The following is a 20,999-nucleotide window of genomic DNA, read 5'->3' as shown; positions in this document are numbered from 1 at the left end:
AGGTGTATAATAGACATGTACTGCTACCTTATAATTTTTTTGGCTTAGCCAATATACTTAATTCTTTTTTGACTAATCACAAAATGCAAGATTAATTTCTCCTAATAATGCCGATTTATATTCATCTCGAGATACTATTCTTGTAAATTGTCAAATTTGCATCCAACATTCCACTCTCAAATAGTTTTCTTGTTCAAGTTACACGAGCCATATAACTATCTTTAATTCAAATTTGTCAGTCATGTTCATCTATTGAATAATGAAAGAAAGTTTTAAATAAGTATAAGTTCAAGCTCACCACTCTTTTTGATCCTCCATAGAATGTACTTACCGTAAGACATTTCACATGGCCCCTCATGCATACCATGGACGTTTTTAAAACTTTTTAACACTCTTTTGAATTCAAAGGCTGCGCACTCATCGTTATTGTCCCTGAAGGTAATTTCTTGCAAACGTGAAAAAATCTTTCGGTAAGCTAGAAATTTCAACTTAGATAATACGAAGAGATGCTCAAGTAAGTGTAATTTCTTGTAAATCATCTCTCGGATATTGAAATCTGGGGCAATTATTCTCTTGAGATTACATGTTGAGACGCATCCAAAACGGTTGACGTGAATAAAATGGTGCGAACATGCTGAAGTCTCGCTCCAGTGGCTCAACTTCTAGTATGTGTGCGTTACGAGGGGTTTGCCACTGACAAAGATTTCATTGCTTTTTACTGGTTTTAACTAGATTTCATGAAAGGATAGGCCTATCCTACTTAGACACGCGTGTCACCTCATAAATGGGACTCCAAATTTCTGCTCGAGGAAACCCATTTCGCCACGTGTCCCTCTCGAAAACCTTGTAAAAGATTGCTTAAGCTCTCTGGAGGCAACCGAAACGGGAAAGTCAGTCATACCAATTAGGAGCCAAGGACCAATTTGACAATGGCATCTCTAGCAGCCGTTGCCGCCGCACCGCCGTCCGCCATCAAGGGCCTCGGAAGCTCGTTTGCCGGGAAAAAGCTCCACCTCAAGCCCACCACCCAGAGCTTGGGACCCAAAACTTTAAGGTGTGTATAAAGATAAGTCAATTAGCGTACGGCTTAGATTAGGATCGTTGATGGTTGCAATGAGTGCATCAGATAACAAGTTATTCATAAGCACTTGGGTCATCCTACAGTCCTACGTTTCAGTTTTAGTAATGAGCTGCGGTATCGTAAGGAGACAAGTGTGAACTGTGATTGCTGATAACTGAGGGGCTTTGTTTGAGTAGGAGTGGTGCTGTGGTGGCAAAATATGGGGACAAGAGTGTCTACTTTGATTTGGAAGATTTGGGTAACACCACTGGGCAATGGGACTTGTACGGATCAGATGCACCTTCACCGTACAACTCCCTTCAGGTCTGTATTTCTTGACCAAGTCATGCATTAGTTGAAGGATGAGTTCAAAAAAGGAAAAAAAGAATATCTTCTGGTTTTGATTTGCTCGTGATATTTAGAAGTGTCAATGAATAGTGACATGCTTCGGAAGAAAGCAAGTTTATTATAAGAATCTGAGTACCCAAAGTAACCTGTCTATAGAAGTAGATGGAAGTTGTCTCAAACTTACCACACATATTAAGGAACCTGATCAGGATATGCAAGCGCATATTTTGGAGCATTGGTTTAAGTAAGACATTTCCTGTGCCAAGGGTAATTTGACCTTTATACCAACTTGTGATTTATTAGCTTTTTTTGCGTGGATAGAGAATGATGTGTATTATCTGTGAAATATGATACTGCAGAGCAAATTCTTCGAGACATTCGTAGGTCCTTTCACAAAGAGAGGGTTATTGCTCAAGTTCTTGATATTGGGAGGGGGTTCAACTCTTGCTTATTTCAGCGCCACGGCTTCTGGCGACATTCTGCCAATCAAGAAGGGTCCTCAACTTCCGCCAAAGTTGGGTCCTCGTGGCAAGATCTAATTCAGCTCAGAAATTATCCTGGAACAATCTTTAGTACATATGTCATTCTCTGGCTTTGAAGGTTGTTAAGTACATTGAGAAAGTAGTAACTGCATTGAAATCAATCCGAGGTTTCTCTTGCAATTTAGTTTATTTGGCCATGGTGCTTAAACTCAGGCAAATGCATAAGCTTTTATTTGTTGACTTTTTTTATGGTAATTGCGTGATTGAGATCAGACTGTCATTTTTTTGGGCGTCGCTTTATTCTGAAAGCCTTAGTAGGTGTTTACTAGTGAAATATGTATGGCATAAGTGTGATCTTCAGAAGAATCGCACCGTAGCTCTCATGAAAAACATGTTAGGCATGTTCTTTGAGGTCCTAACTTGGCAGTTCAGCAATCTATTTATAGACTCTTGTTCATTGCGATCACAGAGATGATTTTGACCTATGCAAATCTTTATGAAGGCAATAAACAAATGAGAAGGAAAGACAGATTGGCGGACCAGAGCTTTGCTTGCGCTGAAGTTAGCATGTACAAGACACTCAGATTATTAGCTTTCTTCATCCTCCTAATCCTCCTCAATTACAGAAGGAAAAGAGTAGCATTAGCCAAATACAATTCATGAGGGCACTCGTGCAGGTCCTTGTATCTTCAATCGTGATCTCTGTTCCTTGAAGCTTTGAATTTTCCTCCCATAAATCTTCTCTTTCACTTGCCGTCCTTCCTAACCTTTCTTCCTCTATGAAACTACCACTAATGGCGTGAAGTGGGGCTTCTTACGCCGCCCAAGTTCTCGAGATATGAAACCTTCTTGTTGGTGGTCCTTACGTAGGAGAGCTTATCCATGTGCTTCCCTTCACTGTCTTTAAGCAAATCATCAGCAGCTCTGTCTTTCTTTTCCTCGGCCTCTTGTTGATCCAAGTTCCACCCCATGAAGTCCGATAATGTCATTGAACTGGGTGCTTCTGACAAATTTAGCTTCTCTATCTCCTCTTGAGCGTTGAACTTCTGTGTCCCTGTCAGTGATGGACAATCTCTTAGAGGGTTTCTCTTCTGTGATGCTTGCGATGGATTCTGCGCAATATAATCGGCATGGAGGACATCTTCGATTCTGGACAACACTGTGAAGGCCAGGCTCTCTAGTATCCTTGAATAGCTCTCTAGGATAGCCTGTCCAACATCCTACAGAGCAATGGCGTTACAGATTAGTTTCAGAACAGTCAATAATTCTAGTGCCTTATTTCGCTCTCACAACTATACACAACATACAGAAAACAGCAAGCTAAAGGATGAGTAACAATGCAAATGGCAAGCAAAGGACTTGATAAGTCTGATTTGTGTTGATACTTAAAAGACTTCCTGATGTGTAAGCTCATGGAGTCTGTTTCAAGAAGACAGGTGAATTTATGGTTAAGGTGGAAGATCACTTACCCGGTTGTATTGGATTTTGCTAATGTCCAGTGCTGATTGAGATATTCCTGGAAACCGTTGCTTAAGGAGGAGCAAAATTGTCTCCGCTCTCTCTTCGAAAAGCTCCCTCTTCTCCATGCTCACAGCGGATCCCCAAGATGATTTACTATCCTTATTGTGCATCTTCCTCTTCCATATTACGATCGAGGCCTCGATCTTGTTCTTTAGGTCTAGGATTTTGTGTTCGGACGACATGTCCACCGCGCAGAGGAATTGATCTGGATCGAAGTATTCGTCTGTTATGTTCTTGTAGAGGGAGTCTCCAAGGCTTGCTCTTCCATTCTAATGACCGGAGGAAAATTGCAGGTCAAGAATTGGAAGCTGTTTAAAAAGAGAGAGAGAGACGACTTTCAAGCTATGCTTTCGCAGGACTCATCCTTTTCATTACCTTAGGTAGAGATTCAATGTAATTTTCGGGTATCTCCATTTCTGATAAGACTTGCGCATTTATCGCCATAGCCGCTTTCAGGACCTGGTTGACAGAATCCTTCTGAAACTGGAGCCATTTCCTTGACATTTCCGAGAGACCATTCGGCGGCACTTTTACCGTGGGCAACCACCACTTGTCATCTTTTCTCTTCGAATTTCCTTTCTCTGAGTCCTTGTCATCCTTTACATAGAAGAATTCGTTTTGGTCTTTGAAGTTATCCAAACAATCCTGATAGAGTAGAAATTTGTTGCAAGTCATGACTGATAATCACTTGTTAGGCATAGTTTATAGGAAAGATGAAATGTTATAGATACTCACGATGAGCATTGCATCTAGCTTTCGCAAAGCAGGGATGTTCATGTGGAGATCGGTGCGTTGCTTCGTTGTCATAATCTATTAAATTGACCGAGAGATAAATATACCAAGAAATTGGACGGAGAGATTAGGAAATTTCCAAGGGGAAAGGAATGTTCATTTTTACCTCCATGTTCACCCCGTTAGTTTTCTGTTGAGAAGGAACGAATTCAACAATGTGGTCCGTGACAGATAAGAGCCAGTCGATCTCCTTTTTCCACCTCGCTCTCATTTCTGGGGCCATGGGCTCTAGCCGCTTTTGCTCGCCAAATGCAGAAGCTGCATTGTGCTTATAACGATCAGATTAGGCAAATATACAGATCTTCACAAAACTTGTTGCGAAGAAAGTCACGGCATATGTGATTTAGGACGAAAACTAGAGAATCATAGTAGTCTAGACTAACTAAGATAGATCCATCTCTCGGCCGTTCGAGCACATCTTGTCTCGCTGGTTCTACAAAGTTTACTCTTGACCATCTGTCGGAAAAGGGAATCAATGAGAAAGATGAATGTACCGGCCAGATTTGTGATGGCATTCGATAAGGCCAAAGCCGAGGAAACACCTTTTCCTCCACCAGACATATCCTCACCCAAAAGCAGCTTCGCAAACCTTTCCTTTATCAAATCCGTTTCTGAAATAAAACCGAGAAAAGGAATTACAATAGTCAATCGTTATACCAAGATTGGTCACCGAACCAATACAACGCTAGCATCTTGTCGCAGAGCTTATCCTGGTCCTATTGAAGAACATTCAACACGACTTGCCTGTTGGTTGCTTATCTTTAGCTTTGTCACGGGCTAGGCGCGATTTAGGGGCCTTGGCGGTAGATTTATGGAGCGACCAACCAATCTGTTGTTGCTCCATCGGTTTCTCATTCTGAGGCTTCGCTCCGTAGCTTCTTGACATTGTCGCATCATCGCCCGAGAGCTCTTCAACGCACATGCTCTGCTCGGCACTCAAGCTCTTGACATGATGCCCCGCGTTGTCGTGCATACCCTGGAAATGGAAGAGCCTAGACCTGTAGTCCTCTTGCTCTTGTTCCAGGGCCCGGACCATCATTTGGTCAGAACAGATTATACCGATCCGATGAGCCGACAACAACACACGGCCACAAGAGCATATGTATTCGGGGTACCGAATAGAATCGACCCCGACGCGATATCGTTAAAGCTTCAACAAGGAAGAGGGAGAGACATGATTGATATGTCTGGTTTGAATTAGCTGCTGGGCAACGGGAGCGAGAGAGGAAGAAAAGAAGGGAAGAAGCCAACTCCAAAGTGTGACAGGGAGAGAGAGAAAAGAATGTCAATAGAATCTAGTGAGATAGACAAAATCGTGAAGGCTAATGTTGGTTTTCTTTCTCTCTCTCTCTCTCTCTCTCTCTCTCTCTTTGTTGGTGGGAATTTTAGGCGATTTCTAATTCTGGAGGCTCTTGGCTGTTGTGAACGTGGGGTGCATGTTTAGTGTTCACTGCTGTGTTCTTGTTCCATGTTGTACAGCTTTATTTTGAAGAAAAACAAAAGCCGAGTGAGAAATGCATGCTCAACCACCCAAAATCAATCAATATCTCTCTCTTTCTCTCGCCGTTCTTGCATTGATTTGGAAGCATGTTAACCAAATATCACCCCAATCATTAATTATGTGAATCTCAGCTACGGAAATCACGAGATCGATGGTCTAGATGTGCTCGATGAAATGCAACTCGCAACTCATCTAGCATTCGGCTATTCCCCTGAGGTAGGATAATGGAAAAGAAATGTTAGGCCCGAGCAAGCCGAGCCTGCACAGGCCGGTCACGCCAGGCTTATTTAACATATTGCAATTTATATAAGCTTATCATAGTGAAAATATTCGGTAGTTTGTATAAATACTATTAGGTCGAAATGTCAAAAAAATCTTACCAAAGGGGACATAAAAAAAAGGAGGGGAGTGTAAAGAGAAGAGTGCTGTTGAAAGGCTCCCAAGAACTCTCAAGCAGTAGAGATTTCTTGCAAAATGGACGGCATTGGCGTCTTGATGACATGCCCCATGTTCGCCCACCTCGAGCAAGAACTGGCGAAAAGGTTCAAACTTTACCGGCTCTGGGATTACCCTTCGCCGCGCCGGTTCTTCGAGACCCACTCGGGCTCGATCCGGGCCGTCGTCGGTAACACCAAGGTGGGCGCCGACGCGGAGCTGATCCACGCGCTGCCGCGGCTGGAGATGGTGGCGACTTACAGCGTGGGGCTGGACAAGATCGATCTGGGCAAGTGCCGGGAGAAGGGGATCCGGGTCGCCAACACCCCCGATGTCCTGACCGACGACGTGGCCGACGTCGCCATTGCTCTGATGCTGTGCGTGCTGAGGAAGGTCTGCGGGTGCGACGCGTTCGTGAGGAGCGGGAAGTGGAAAAGTCGGGATTTTGGATTCACCACCAAGGTTTGTTCCTCGAACTGCTGATTCCCCTGTTCCCAATTTCGTGCACGCATTGGCGAGAACCTGATCTTTCGTTTGTGGGAGAAGATGGGCTGTTTAGATTTCATCTGGGTCGTGTCTGTAGATTCATTTCCAGTTTGCTCGTGTCTGATGCCATTTTGACAAAATTTGAAGCTTTGCGCCTCTGCTTTCTCTCTGCCTTTCGTTTTCAGTTCAGCGGCCAGTCGATCGGCATAGTTGGGCTGGGCAGGATCGGCTCCGCCATCGCGAAACGAGCCGAAGCGTTCGGCTGCCCGATCAGCTACCACTCCCGGTCGGAGAAGCCGCGCGTGAGCTACAAGTACTACCCGAGCGCCGTGGAGCTGGCCCGCCACTGCCGGATCCTCGTCGTGGCGTGCGCGCTGACGGCGGAGACCCGCCACATCATCGGCCGGGAAGTCCTGGACGCGCTGGGCCCCGAGGGGGTCCTGATAAACATCGGGCGGGGCGCGCACGTGGACGAGCCCGAGCTGGTGTCGGCCCTGCTCGAGGGCCGGCTCGGCGGGGCGGGCCTCGACGTGTTCGAGAACGAGCCCGAGGTGGCGGAGGAATTGCTCCGGATGGACAATGTGGTTCTCCTGCCCCACGTGGGGAGCGACACCGTGGAGACCAGCACGGTGATGGCGGATCTCGTGCTGGCGAACCTGGAGGCGCACTTCGCCGGAAATCCACTGCCGACTCCGGTCATATGATTCATGGGAGGATCGGAATTTTTCACTGGTTAAAAGTCCTATTTTTCCTAGCATCTTATGTTGGACTTCTTCTCGCTTGAGAGAAATCCGCCATTTAGCCCAATTGGTTTCTGGTAATTTTTTTTTTTTTTGCAAGAACGGATCTACTATATAATAAATAGCTGCATTTTTTTTTTTTTGCAGCCAACTAAGTCGAAATTTGAGATCTTTTTCTCTGTTCATATGCACGAAAGATGAAAAATTTGACAATTTATTGAAATTCTAAATCATGCATTGCATATACATGCGTGCTGAAGATACAAAGGCTTGTTCATCTAAATTGAATCGTTAGATCATGGGAACTTCGCGGATGGAGTTTCATTACACAACGCCTAAGACTAGTATTGGCTCCTCATCACCGCCTTCCTCGTCGCCGTTGTCGCCGCCGCTGTTCTGGCCTCTCTCCCCGATCTCCAGCCCTTGGAGGCCGTCCACGCAAGCTCCTCTGTCGTCGTCCTCCTCCGCCCCTTTGCCCACCACCACCACCTCGTCTCCCTCGCCGCTCATGCCTGGGACCACCACGTCCCCACCGACCTGTCCTCTTCCTCCGCTGCTGCCTTTCTCCGTCGTGCACGGCTGATCGGGCTCGTGGCCTCCTAGCGGCTCCCCGGTTATGACGTCGGCCGGGCCCTCGGCAACGGGCCACGGGTCGTCCATGCAGTCATCCCTGTGGTCGGGGGTGAAGATCGAGGCAGCGTGTGACTTCACGGTGGCGGCGGCCCTGGCTAAGGCGTCCTGGAAGGATTCAGGAGGAAGCGCCGAGCCTTCACGGCCGTCGACTTCAAGGCGCGGAGGGAGGATGGCATCCAGAATTCTCGATGGCTCCGATTCCTTCGCGGCTTCCATGGATTCTCCTCGTTCTCTTGGCGTCGTCGGCCTCTCGTGGCTTTAAGGTTCAGAATAAGGTTATGGCGTGTAAAGATTGCCGTTGCAGAAATGGAGGCTCTCCAATTCTCTCTCTCTCTCTCTCTCTCTAGAGAGATATACAAAGTTTCAAGGATTTGAGAGAAGCCCATTCGTGAGCACACACGGACACATCGCGTCTTCAAGCTCGACACGTGGCACGTCCAACGGTGACGTGTCTTGACCGCATGGATTATCACAGGGGACATGTCTTCTTGTTTTCTTCTAAGACGGAAGAGGTAATCCTAACCCATTTCCCGACAAGCCCAAAGAGAGAAGAAGGAAGGAAGGCCCATTTAGTTTCTCAGTAGGAATTGAAAAGGAGTCAGCATTAGGGGAAAAACTGCACCATATACCCACTATTAACGAGCGCCAGGACTCAGATTGACAGTACATCAGAGGAAAGATGAAGAATTTAATGGGACCAAAGATGCTAGGACCCAAATAGGTGTGAAAAGAGAAAAAAACAAACAATGTCTCCCCGATTTGGCTCATATGATACAGATACACATTGGGAAATTCAACAATTCTCTACATAAGTCCTTAAGAACAATTCTTTTTTACTCTCCTTTTGACAATACATAAGAGAATAATTTCTGTACCGTGAATTGATACATCTTGAGCTGCATCATACATGCATCCCAAGGCAAATGATGTACTGTGGGACTCCTCAGCACTCGCAACCAGTGGATCTCTGCTGCCGTCCTCCACCCACGACATCAATGGTGTCCGGAAGGTATCTTCAACAAAGACAAGTTCAGAGCACTAGGTTAGCAAAATATACTGCACCCAAAAATAGTAAAGTATGGCCGATGCAATTATGTGTTGAATCAGTGTGATAACTAACGTTCATTCTCCGTTGTTATCTAAGTTTAAGCATATTATAACTCTATATCCCAATCTGATAAATCACAAAGAAGAGGGTCTCATCTAATTAGGGAAGAACAGACTCTCTCAATAGTCAACACTATCTACAATTTCGATTCAAAGGACTCACATTTCTTCTTCTGGTTCATTCTTCAAAGCATTTTTGGCTATACACTCAAAAGCAGCTTCCACGTTAAATCCTTCTTTGGCAGAGGTCTCGAAATAAGGAATGTTTCCTTTGGAAGCACACCAAGCCCTCGCTTTCTTCTCAGAAACCTGAATCAGGAAGTGGAGAACCAAGAAGATGCCATGTCACGCAGTTCAACAGCGGAAAGATCTTTACAAATACGTCACATGAGAAAAGAAGTTCCCTTGAGCAGGTCTCTTACTAGCGTAAGCAATGTACATAACACAAAAGAGAGGGACAAAAGACTGAGGAAAGAATACTCACCACACGACTATTGCCACTATCGACATCCACCTTGTTACCCAAAACAACAAATGGGAAGTTTTCAGGGTCTGATGGACCGGCCTGGTTACCAAGTCATCAAAACAAATTTTAGGCTCAATAACTTTGTAAGCTCTAAGTCATAATTCATTCATCATCTTGTTAGTAACGGTTACCTGAATCAAAAACTCCTCCCGCCAGTTGTTTAGATTGTCAAATGATTTCATCACATTCACATCGTACACAAGAACACAGCAGTCAGCACCTCTGTAAAAAGCCACACCAAGACTTTGAAACCTTTCTTGGCCAGCTGTATCCCAAATCTGCAAGTAAGCAAGTTTTTCATTCTCTTAGGGAAGAAACATTGACATTTTTACCTTCTCTTCATTGAAGGGGACGCTAATACAAGTTTCGAACACAAGCTAGCATAGAAAAATGCATAGTAAGCATAATTAGGTGATTGCCCAAAAGTTTGTATTTTTCCATAGGATACGAGACTATTTAGGAGTCTCGAGGAGATTAAAAAAGACGCCAGAGCCTGCCTAATTTAGATCTACAGAGAGATGATAGAATAAAACTGAACTGGCCAACAGCAACTGGTAAGGACCTATACCAGAACTCAAAGAAGTTGGTAGAATAAACCAACTAAATATATTTTTGCATATAACCACATCACATTCATGCATCAAACCTTAACACTAACTGACCATCAACTCCTGTCCTCCTCCATTTTGAAACAAAAGTTGGAGAAGTATAGAGAAATTATCGACTCAACAACCTAATTTTGACTTATACTCCATGTTTTGACTTTTTAGAGATTTAGGTCTGAACTTTGCATAGCTGAATTCTCACCAAGTCGGACCCAGAAGGGAAACCATATCTTCCTAGTAATATTTTGCATAACCAGTTAAGATTCAAATACGCCTTATGATTAACAAAATCCCAAAGGGAATGCAGCCACCATGCTAATGGTGATAAGATGCAGCCACCATGCTAATGGCGATAAGTTGTTATGCTGTTGCTAACATCTAAGTGAGATTGATACTAGCATTCCATGTTGAAAACAGCAGACCATCTGTTAGACCAAATAGTTTGTAATAAATCACCTAAGCAATTTGATTGTGTTGGCATTGGCTCAACCAATCTGGATGACATGTATTTGCATAAAAAAAAAGGTCTCTTAAGCAGCTTAATGGTGAGTTCTTGCATTCCTGGAAACCAGATTTAGCAGGAAAAAAAAAAGGGAAACAGAGATTTACGCAGTCCGTGGGTCATTGAGCTTGAGTCGTATGCGTCATAGCCAAAACCCAGTAACAGAGTATTCATGGGAAATTTTTCAGAGCAGGAAAGCCAAAGGGTGTGACGAAATTCGCAGAAACCGATGAGCACAGCAGCAGCAATTCAAAATCCATGCTCAAATGATACAATTTACACGGAAAAGAAACTAGGAACCATGCGAAAAATTCACCCTTTTTTTTTTTGGGGGCTCACCTGCAATGTGAACAACCTGTCCTCAAACTGAACTTCCTTCGTCAAGAAATCAGCTCCGATCGTCGCCTTATACTGATTGCTGAACTTGCGATTCACATACCTATACAGCACAATCAGCGGTCCCCCCCAACGTCAAAAACACCAATCAATCAATCAATCAATCAATCAATCAAGCCCAAAGAGAAAGAGGAGATCTGGGTTTCAGAAGGATACTGATTCATCAGAGAAGTCTTCCCAACCCTGAAAAAGGAAAACAAAGACCAGCAAAAAGTCAATCGAAGCAAAAGATCGCACGGAGACCTGCAAGATCAACGGAAGCGGGAACGAGGGCGGCGCGCATTTTACCCGCTATCGCCGAGAATGATGACTTTGAGGAGCATGCGCCGGCGAGAAGCCATGGACGATGATGATCGGAGCTCTCGAAGAGGGGGGACGAATAGCTGGCTCGTGAAATGGAAAAGCGAGCTTTGAGGCAAAAGCTAGTTTTGTAACTTTTGATGTCGTTCCTCCGGGTTGTCGAATCGGACCGGACAATCGAAGAGGAATTTGACTTGACTTGTAGGTGGGACACGGAGTAAAACCCAGTTGTTTTTTTTTAACTGATTTGTATATTATAAACTTTTTGTTTAGTTGATTTTTTCCTTTGTTTTTGTGGGGTTAGTAGCCAAAATAATATTCAAATGGACAATCTTGGTGTGATGAAATGCTCCCTCTAATTTAATGCTGGGGATCATTACAACAAATGATCCCCGAACTTTGATTTTAACGTGTAATGTTTATCCTTGAATTTTTAATTCGTTCGATATGGTTCTTAAACTTTAGTCGAATATGCAATCTCATCCCTGAACTTTTAATTTGTTCAATGTGGCCCGTGAACTTTAAGTGCATATTCAATCTGGTCCCTTGACTATTTGAAAATGTTCAACGTCATATAGTGAACTTGAATAAATTGAAGGACAATATTAAACATTGAAGGAAAGTTTGGGGGCGAGTGTTGCAATATCGAATTTGAAGATATCGTGTCTTAAATTGAATATGTACTAAAATTTCGAGAATCACATTGAACAAATTAAAAGTTCATGGATAACATTCTACATGGGACTAAAGTTCATGAACCACATCGAAAGATTTAAAAGATAAGGGATAATATTGCACATTGGGCTAAAGTCGGAGAACCATTTATGTCATTTTTCCTTAACGTTAAGACAAAGTGTTAACACACGGGCATGCCTAACAATTAGAGCGATTTTCAGCGGTCCGATGACCACATGGTGCACTCAGTATGTTTGCTTATACCTCTTGTTGTTGGTATGTTAGGGATGAGACTTTCACATGAGCTCATTGCTATCCGTCACATTCACCGACCATGACATGTATCTAATTTCGTGCTGTGCTTTATTATAGTGTCTTCAACAGACATATAGGATGCTATTTGGAATAATCTATATTTCATGAAGTGTGATTGTTTCAGTATTTTAACGTTTTCAAAATCATACTTGATTACTTGGAGATCATCAAGATCGTTTCTTCAAGTCTTGTCCTGTAAAAATTGGCATATTCAGGCATGAAGCAGATTTCTGGGCATAGTCTGACTGTAGCAAATTACAAAGTATGCCAAATTCACGCAGCCTCCGATTTTTTTTTCTTTTCCCAAAGAATCAAACGGAAATGATCTTCTTTCGGAAAGGGGGGCATGAATCTCTTTTCACATAATTATGCAGGCCCTTCACATAAATTTCGCAAAATACAGGAGTTTCAAGGAACTATTACGTGAAAACCTCTTCATGTATAAACCGACGTGACCTCAATCAACTTCATAAGAAGTTCAGGTACACAAGTCCACATAAATCACTGCATTGATTTGGATCGGTATGTGAAGAATCTGAGCAACTGTCGGTAATTTGGATAAAACAAATGTTGCAGATTCATCCTTAAAGAAAAAGTAATGGGAAGAGTACATGATGGAAAAGATTACGAGAGAAACTCTTCTGAGTGTAATGAATTGAATCAGAACCACCATTGCTTCCCAACTTTCCAGCCAAAACTTGCAGCAACCCACTGCTCCTATAAGATCATGAGAAAAAGATCCCTCCTACTTCGAGTTTCGTGGTTCCTGTCTTGTTCATTCCTCTAGCAGCGATGACAATGTTTAGAATACCTCAAGCTATACTACTCAAATTAGCCACACAGACATACAAACACCTGATATATTTTTTGCCTTTTTCAATTCTAATCCATTTCAATCTACAAGTAACAATTCCATGGATTAAGCTCTACAAGCTTGCAATTCTTGTCTGTCTATTCTCTCGCTTTCTTATAGGTTCACTTCGTGACTTGCCAGAACTTAACAAGGAAAACATAGTTTGAAAGGAAATAGTGGACTCTCGAGAGGGTAAAAATTGACGAGTTGCCGCCTTGTCTTTCTTAATGAAACTACCCTAGAAATGTCATTAAACATCTATCGACCAGAAGTAGAAGAAGAAGTCACCTCTGATCTATTTCCTTTTGATCAACCAAACTGTAGCCAAAGCGCACAAGAGAACTACACAAAAGGCCGAAACCGATGCAACGACCGGGACAGAAATGGATTTTTCATTCTTCTGCGAGTGAGGATCTGGCAGGCCACGGATCTGGGTTGCCATTCAAGCTGTAAAGAAAAAAGTTAAAGCAGCTGGACTTAAGTGCTCTGGTAGCGTTTTGCAAACATGTTCATCGCGATAAAACATGATAATGATCTTTCCACTCTAAATAAAGCTATGGGAGAAAGAGCGGAAGAACAAACCTCAAGTTCATAGCCTTGTAGCAACCCTTTTCATATGAAGATAGATGTATGCACCATGCACTCCCACATTAGGGTGAGCTATACTGATACCCGAAATTGAGGTATGAGTTAACTAAAAGCTGATTAATTGAAACAGCTAATGAAAAGCTTTAGTTCTTTCGACTCGTCTGCCTAAATTATTTTTGGGTGATAATTTATTGAATCTCTATTTCATTCGTAGTTTCATGCTTCACTATATATTCTTGATCCAATATTATCTATGTTGGCTTGCGGAACAAATATAATCAGTTGTGAGCGGACAGAACTTGGGAAGTTGCGCACCGATTAAATTCATCCCTCCAATTCGAGACGTATAAAGATCCAGGTCAATCTCATTAATACAATATGATATTTGTGTGCTAGAAGGCGCGCATTCTTTTCTCTTTTTTTTTTTTTGGCTTGAATAATGAATTGAAGTAATTTTCGTCACTTGCACTTGGCTTTGGTGCTTATTGCTTTCAGTCTGACCGAACCATAATTCAGAGTATGCCAAATCAAGCAGCATCCGATTTTCTTTTTCTAAAAGAACACAGGGAAATAATTTTCTTTTCAAACGGAGGACATGGATCTCTTTTCACAAAAATTTGCAGGGCCTCCGCATTAATTTCGTCAAAAACAGGAGTTCAAGAAACTTTTACATAAGAAACTCTACATGTAAAAACCGTGGTGACCTCAGTCAACTTCATAAGCAGTTCAGGAACACAACTCCAGATAAATTACTGCATTGATTTGGACCAGTACGTGAAGAACTTGAGCAACTACAGCAATTTGGATTAAACAGATTTTGCAGATTCATCCTTCAGGAAAGTGATGGGAAGTGTACAGGATGATTACAATCATACACACTGACTGCACCTGGAAAAGATTATGACAGAAACTCTTCTGAGCGTAATGTATTGAATCAGAACCCCCGTTGCTTCCCAACTTTTCAGCCAAAAATTGCAGCACCCCACTGCTCCTATAAGATCATGAGGAAACGATCCCTTCTACTTTGAGTCTCGTCATTCCTGTCGTATACATTCCTCTAGCAGCAATGACAAATTTTAGAATACCTCAAACATACTAGTCAAATCAGCAATATAGACATACCGACACCTTATGTACTTTTTGCCTTTCCCAAATCTAATCCATTTCAATCTACAAGTAACAAGTCACAAATGCGACCACAGGCCAAAGCGCAGCATAAACTTTTTCTTCCAGAGATGTTTCTCATCAGAGCATGGATCTTGCAGACATACCGTGGAACTGTGGAAGTAGGGTCTAGCCTCTCAGTTCATATTAATATTAAGTGCCTTTGCTAGCATGATAACCATCCTCTGCCATTTTACCTAAGTCCGTCTCTTGGGTAGTCTGTTGTACCCCGCTGCTTGAGCTGGATGGTTGAAGGCCATACTCGCTAGTGGGGCCACTGAACTCACTTGTGGCTTGTTCTTGGCTTTCCAGGGCCATCATCCTGAATTTCTTTAAATCCTCCTGGTATTGGCTAGAATCATAGTCTGTGCTTCCATAAGGACTATATGCTCTGCTATGTCCGGGCACAATTCCTTCATTTAAATCGCTCAGAGAAAGGTTTCCTTCCAATGCTCGGACTACCTGATTACACGAAGCTCAAATCTTATTGCACAATTGTATACCAGTTTGCATCGATCGGTCATGCCGAAGTGAGTAGTAGTAAACTAACACACATTTCCTTTTTTCAGGCTCAAATGAAGTGATAACCCATGACTTTTCATTTGTAGGAGTAGAACCAGTATATAGAGCATACAATTATGTCTATAATGCGGGGAAAAAAAAAAGAAACACCCAGTCTCATATTGAAACAAAGGCTTTTCAACTAGGCAATGTACCTGTGTCATTCGTGGACGGTGTCGTGCAGAATGACGAACGCAAGCAGCAGCACAAGCAATCATCCGACTCATTTCCTCGGAATCGTAGTCCTTGTGCAGTTTTGGATCAACGATGGCATCAAATTTGCCATCTTCTAACGCTTGTGTCAGCAAAGGCCTTGCCTGCCATTTCATTAGAGGAGTCAATTCTATGACCACATTCAAGGTGGAGAGATGGAATGGAGGGAAAGAATAAATACATGAAGGGGAGGGGGAGAAGTGGGGCATAGATGCTCAAAGTCCTAAAGTTGGTTCTTTTTCCTATCAGATAAGATCACTAACGATAACACGCCTCAAGTAAGTATACTGCTGAAAGACTACTGACCCAATCAACCATGCTATCCTCAACAAAGGGTCGAGTTTTGTCAACCGGACGACGCCCGGTTATCAACTCTAGAAGCACGACACCAAAAGAAAAGACATCCGATTTCTCAGTGAGCTTGCCACTGGACGCATACTCTGGAGCTAGGTAGCTGCATTTGGTAGGCTTAGATCAGCAAAAGATGACAAAACAAATATATGCTTAGAGAGGAAATAAATGAACTTAACCATAAGTGGTACCAAATTAGACAAACCGTATGTATGAGAAATGGCCTTACCCAAAAGTTCCCATTACTCGAGTGGATATATGAGTATCTGTATCAAAAGCAGACTTTGCAAGTCCAAAATCTGCAACCTGGAATCAGTGTCATCTTTTATAATCCACATCCAAATAACTTTGCATGATAATATTAAATCTTGCATTAAAAATTTCATCACATCTCCAAAAATAGTTGCAGGACGAAGAGTCTATCATTTCGTTCTCCTAATGATTATATTAAGAAACCAACTTTTGTAGCCCATTTGCCATTTCTCTCATCTTCGGCTTATACTGAGGACCTTGGAAGGATGCAAATAGCTTTTCAAGATATAAAGTAAATAAATAACTTAAGGAACTAACTAGATAATGTGGTAGTGAATTCAATAAACAGCCTAGATAACCGATATTATCATGTAATGATTAAACAATTTCTCATCATACCTTTGCCTCAAAATTGAAGTCTAGAAGAATATTAGAAGCCTTGATGTCACGGTGAAAGATTTTCGGACTACCTGAGAAGTGAATACAATAAACATGAACCGAGAAACTTATCATAGTGGTAAGGTTAAAAAAAAGATACTTACAGTCCTCATGCAGATATGCCAACCCTCTTGCAGAACCTAAAGCAATCTTCATCCTCATAGGCCAAGCCATAGTTGGGCGATCCTTTCCTGCAATTGCAATTATAATAACTATAATGTTCTCAATCAAATTTTGAGCTCCAAAATAACTAAGCATCCTATGTCGCCTATGCATGCATATTCTAGTGGAGATCAAGTTAGCTTATTATTATGGGATGGCTATGAAAATGTTAGCTGACTGCAATGTCATGGTTTGTCATCCATTTCACCAAAATCACTTGAGATTTTTCCCTTTTTTTTTCATTGTAGGGAATTTTTGCCGCTTACAGGGTAAAGGCTCTTTGGATATGATAAACACAATTTAATTAAATGGAAAATGAAAATAAAAAAAATCCCAGTGTATCGCCAGTTTGTTAGATAAACGGCTTTGATATATGAATCCCTTGTTCCAGAATGGAGGGAACCTATAAACAGGTCCCACTATTCCATTAGCACTTAAAAAAGGGATTGACCATAGAATATCAAAGTTGTATGGTAGCCAGAATCCATACATCTCAAGAAAATTAAAGTGTGAACTTGGAAAGAATGTAACAGAGAGAGAGAGAGAGAGAGAGAGAGAGAGAGAGAGAGAGAGAGAGGTGATTGATACTAGAAATGGCATCATCAAATGAAAGACATACATCTTTTCCTCTAAAGTCATACTCACCATGCAAATGAAATTCCAACGTGTTATTTGGAACAAACTCGTATACAAGAATTCTCTGAGCACCAGAAATGCAGTAACCCACAAGGGTTACAAGGTGTCTGTGATGGATGCGGCTAATGATCTCAACCTCTGCTTGAAATTCCCTCTCCCCTTGTCCACTCCCAGCTTTTAATTGCTTGATTGCAACTACTTTCCCACTCGAAAGCACTCCCTTATGAACATAGCCAAAACCACCTTGGCCAAGTAAGTTGAAATTAGAGAAACCATCTGTTGCTATTTTTAGCTCTTCGTACGAGAATGTGCTCTGTGAAAGACCTAATGCCATGCCTGGAGATGGTACTGAACCCAAATCTGTTGTTGAGAACTGTTCAGAAGAAGTCGGACCTTGCGAACTGGACAAAATTCGTGGCGGAGGAGTAGGCTTTGGCCAATTTGTAACTTTGTCAAATGATGGAGCAACATTAGGTTGAAAAGGCTGAGCTGGGCTACCAGAAGGGTCATCTGCATGGAAGATGACATACTTTTAACCCGATAACTTATAGGCACTTAAAAATCATTATCCGAAAAGAAATTGGCATCAAATTATCCTGGAAGACATATAGATATTCAAGAGATTAATGTACAAAAGCAAAACTAAGCATTTGAGTTGTCGGAGAATTATAGGAAGCAGCATGTATATAGCTTCAGCCCTCAGCTACTGCATTCCTCATTAATTATTTGATGGGAAATGAGTGCTTTGTCTTTACAGATATTAGTAATGTGAAAAGCACTAAGAAGGAAGCTAGAAAGCGGAATGAGAATGCACGAACAGCCACATGAAAGAAATTTCACGCCCGTTGCCACAGAGCTCTCTTGTATCATCCAGGGAGCCAACTACTATGTTCTATGTAGGTTTGACTCATTTTGCCCTGCTCTACCAGGTTTAACAATATTGAAAAAGCATTCTTGGAATTATGGAAAATTGTCTGACCCGATAGACAGCATTCTAGTGATAGTTTAATCCTCCCAACAAGCAATATATAGAATGCATCAATTATCCCACCGGCAAACAAGAAATTCAGAGAGAGACCCGAGTAGCACTTCCAAAATTTACAACTTTATGATCCTAGAATGAACTCATAGAAGCATATAAGCGATCGACACAATCAAAGCGTAGGATTCACAACTCAGGGTCTTGAAAACAACAGAAGATCTAACTTTTTCCAGCCCCATGACTAATCCTCATTTCAGAACCAAGTTCATTTCTAGCTAGCTGAAGAACCATAAAATTAAGAACAAATTACGAACTTCAAAAGCTCGCATTCAAGAATAAAAACTCACCTTTAGGCCCTTGTGCAGGGTAACTCCCCAGCTCAAGCCGCCCTCTCTTCCTCCTCCGATAAAAGATCACGAAAATGCCCACCCCAATCAGCACAATCAGCCCCCCAATCCCGATCCCCACTATCAGCGCCGCCATCGCCCCCGGCGGCAACCCGTTCGAAGGCGCCGGCAGGGTCGGCGCCGGTGGAGGGAGAGGCGGAGGAGAGGTGCCCGTGGAGGGCACCGTGCTCGCCGGCGGGGGAGGCGGGGTGAAGGAGCCGTTGGCCGCCGCCGGAGCGGAAGCCGGCGGCGATGACGACATCGGAGGCAGGGCCGGGGGGAGCTCGATGCGTCCGATGTTGCTCGGGGTTTCCTTAATTTCTCTGTTGTTGGCTTCAGGAAAGTGTAGGACGGTCGTGTTTGGTGTGGGAATGAGTGAGAGCTGAAAAGCTAAGACAGAATATTTTCTGGTTGTGAGGATTTTAAAAAAAAGAAAAGGCAAGAAGTGGGTCCCAGCGCTGAGCTTAGCATGCACTCTTCCATCACATTCCGCAACGATGTTAGCCTTATTAAATTAACAAATACCAAAGCTTGAAAATTGAAAATTCCATTTATTTCGAGAAAAATTTATGCCTAAATAATTAATCGACGGAAAATATTTTTATTATCAAATAAAAATTTATGTCTAAATATTTTCGCGGACGATAAAAATATTTTCCGTTCAATCATTTATATAAGCAATACAAACTATCGTTTTTTCATAAAATATTTTTCAAATCATTCATTTTTCACGAGATAAATGGAATCTAAGTTAACAAAAAAAAATTTATCCAGCATCGTTAGTAAGCATTAAGAGGGGAAAAAAAAGAAAAATAAAATCCGTAAAATTCGGAGAGAGTTAAATTTCGCAATTTTCATCCGACGTTTCTATAGGTGTGTGTATATATATATAATAGCGGACAATTTCTAATGGAAGGAGGAGCATTCCATCTTTTTTGGCCACACGAGAGAGATGTACAACAATTTGACGCGCTAACGGGAGAAAACGGCGGCGTGTGATGTCTGGAGATTACATCGTACGATGAGTCTCGTGAAGCCTTTTGTCTGGATGGAAGAGAAAAAAGTAGGGAGGGGGGGAAGGGAATGGGCCACGTCCACGTGGACGCACGCACTTTTGTCTGACATCCTGTCCGATTTGAATCAAAGTGCGCCCAAATAAATCATTCTTCTATCCTATCACGCGGAAAAATATTTTCTTTTGGATATTTCATTTCAGCAGCCAGAAAAAAATCGGGCAGCTTATTTTCGAGTGTTCGACGTTGAGGTAAAAAAAAAATCAGATTTTTAAATGCTGCTAAAAAGAAGGGAAAATTTGAAAAATACATGAATCTTACCAAAGCCCTAACGAGTGTCCCAGTCAAATGATCTGCACAGCTTCGCACGAAATCTTTGTAATTTTTTAAAATTTTCTGAATTTATCATTTAAAAAGCGGGGTTGATTTATGTTTTGCGATGGTAACAAATGTAAGAGCGGTATGCAATTTCCATTGAGATTCAATCCCTTTCTTCTTGGTTGCAACCCCACGCGTTGGTTGCTCATTATGCATCATCTTGATTAGAGCTAAATTTGGCAAAAAGAAATACATTAGGGCTAAGTGATGGAGAATCTTATCATATCTTGACTTTATTGCGTTCGCACATGATGTTTTGATACACGTTATTAGCCGGAGAATACATTTCATTTGTTATATGTGACCAAAGGCACTCGACAAATGGGACTTTCTATAGATTGAATCCCTAGCCACATCTCAACTATGATTTTAGAAAAGCGAATTCAAACATCAATTACGTCAATACTTAGGTGCTTTTCAATATTTTGCTTCATTTTCATTTCAAATTATCTGGGTCATTCGCTGGTAATCCAACGGCCTAACATTTTATGATATGATTGGATCACCAGAAAAATTATCTAAAAGTCTTAATCCTATCATACGGTGGCCAATTCATAACCTTTTGATAATTTGTCAATTTGGTCGGAAATTGCATTTT

At 42.2% G+C, this 20,999-nt stretch overlaps 6 protein-coding genes across 7 annotated transcripts; 2 read left to right on the top strand and 4 right to left on the bottom strand.

Annotated features, from left to right (window-relative positions):
- Positions 1–837: 837 nt before the first annotated feature.
- LOC115684097 (photosystem I reaction center subunit VI-1, chloroplastic) lies at positions 838–2,162 on the top strand. The gene is made up of 3 exons (XM_030608801.2): positions 838–1,054; positions 1,258–1,384; positions 1,768–2,162. Exons 1-3 carry the CDS (start codon positions 930–932, stop codon positions 1,945–1,947), a joined length of 432 nt encoding a protein of 143 aa, XP_030464661.1. The 5' UTR covers positions 838–929; the 3' UTR covers positions 1,948–2,162.
- A 259-nt stretch (positions 2,163–2,421) lies between these two features.
- Positions 2,422–5,982, bottom strand: LOC115684099 (rop guanine nucleotide exchange factor 12-like). The gene is made up of 7 exons (XM_030608804.2): positions 4,948–5,982; positions 4,698–4,814; positions 4,310–4,461; positions 4,147–4,221; positions 3,787–4,056; positions 3,360–3,680; positions 2,422–3,110 (listed from the first exon to the last, which is right to left on the bottom strand). Exons 1-7 carry the CDS (start codon positions 5,240–5,242, stop codon positions 2,682–2,684), a joined length of 1,659 nt encoding a protein of 552 aa, XP_030464664.1. The 5' UTR covers positions 5,243–5,982; the 3' UTR covers positions 2,422–2,681.
- A 196-nt stretch (positions 5,983–6,178) lies between these two features.
- LOC115684092 (glyoxylate/hydroxypyruvate/pyruvate reductase 2KGR-like) lies at positions 6,179–7,502 on the top strand. Its single transcript, XM_030608796.2, has 2 exons — positions 6,179–6,601; positions 6,811–7,502. The coding sequence occupies exons 1-2, from the start codon at positions 6,179–6,181 to the stop codon at positions 7,327–7,329; spliced, it is 942 nt and encodes a 313-aa protein (XP_030464656.1). The 3' UTR covers positions 7,330–7,502.
- A 187-nt stretch (positions 7,503–7,689) lies between these two features.
- On the bottom strand, positions 7,690–8,214 carry LOC115684000 (uncharacterized). Its single transcript, XM_030608675.1, has one exon. It carries the CDS (start codon positions 8,212–8,214, stop codon positions 7,690–7,692), a length of 525 nt encoding a protein of 174 aa, XP_030464535.1.
- Positions 8,215–8,732: 518 nt separating this feature from the next.
- Positions 8,733–11,559, bottom strand: LOC115684094 (ras-related protein Rab7-like). The gene is made up of 7 exons (XM_030608798.2): positions 11,423–11,559; positions 11,291–11,317; positions 11,078–11,177; positions 9,763–9,909; positions 9,590–9,670; positions 9,269–9,414; positions 8,733–9,011 (listed from the first exon to the last, which is right to left on the bottom strand). The coding sequence occupies exons 1-7, from the start codon at positions 11,473–11,475 to the stop codon at positions 8,942–8,944; spliced, it is 624 nt and encodes a 207-aa protein (XP_030464658.1). The 5' UTR covers positions 11,476–11,559; the 3' UTR covers positions 8,733–8,941.
- Positions 11,560–14,665: 3,106 nt separating this feature from the next.
- LOC115684091 (proline-rich receptor-like protein kinase PERK1) lies at positions 14,666–19,405 on the bottom strand. 2 transcript variants are annotated; one of them, XM_030608793.2, is made up of 8 exons: positions 18,972–19,404; positions 17,652–18,152; positions 16,949–17,035; positions 16,806–16,876; positions 16,384–16,460; positions 16,110–16,257; positions 15,746–15,907; positions 14,666–15,491 (listed from the first exon to the last, which is right to left on the bottom strand). In XM_030608793.2, exons 1-8 carry the CDS (start codon positions 19,270–19,272, stop codon positions 15,183–15,185), a joined length of 1,656 nt encoding a protein of 551 aa, XP_030464653.1. In that variant the 5' UTR covers positions 19,273–19,404; the 3' UTR covers positions 14,666–15,182. The 2 variants fall into 2 exon arrangements, with proteins under 2 accessions (XP_030464653.1, XP_056176602.1); XM_056320627.1 differs by having other exon boundaries at positions 16,806–17,035; positions 18,972–19,405.
- Positions 19,406–20,999: the final 1,594 nt, after the last annotated feature.

Source organism: Syzygium oleosum, unplaced genomic scaffold (assembly GCF_021117445.2).
Source record: "Syzygium oleosum isolate NSW1041296 unplaced genomic scaffold, Sole_v2.1 Sole_v2.20, whole genome shotgun sequence".
Classification (NCBI taxonomy): Eukaryota; Viridiplantae; Streptophyta; class Magnoliopsida; order Myrtales; family Myrtaceae; genus Syzygium; species Syzygium oleosum.
Note: the sequence above shows the minus strand (reverse complement) of the source record. Positions and strands in the feature narration are given on the sequence as shown.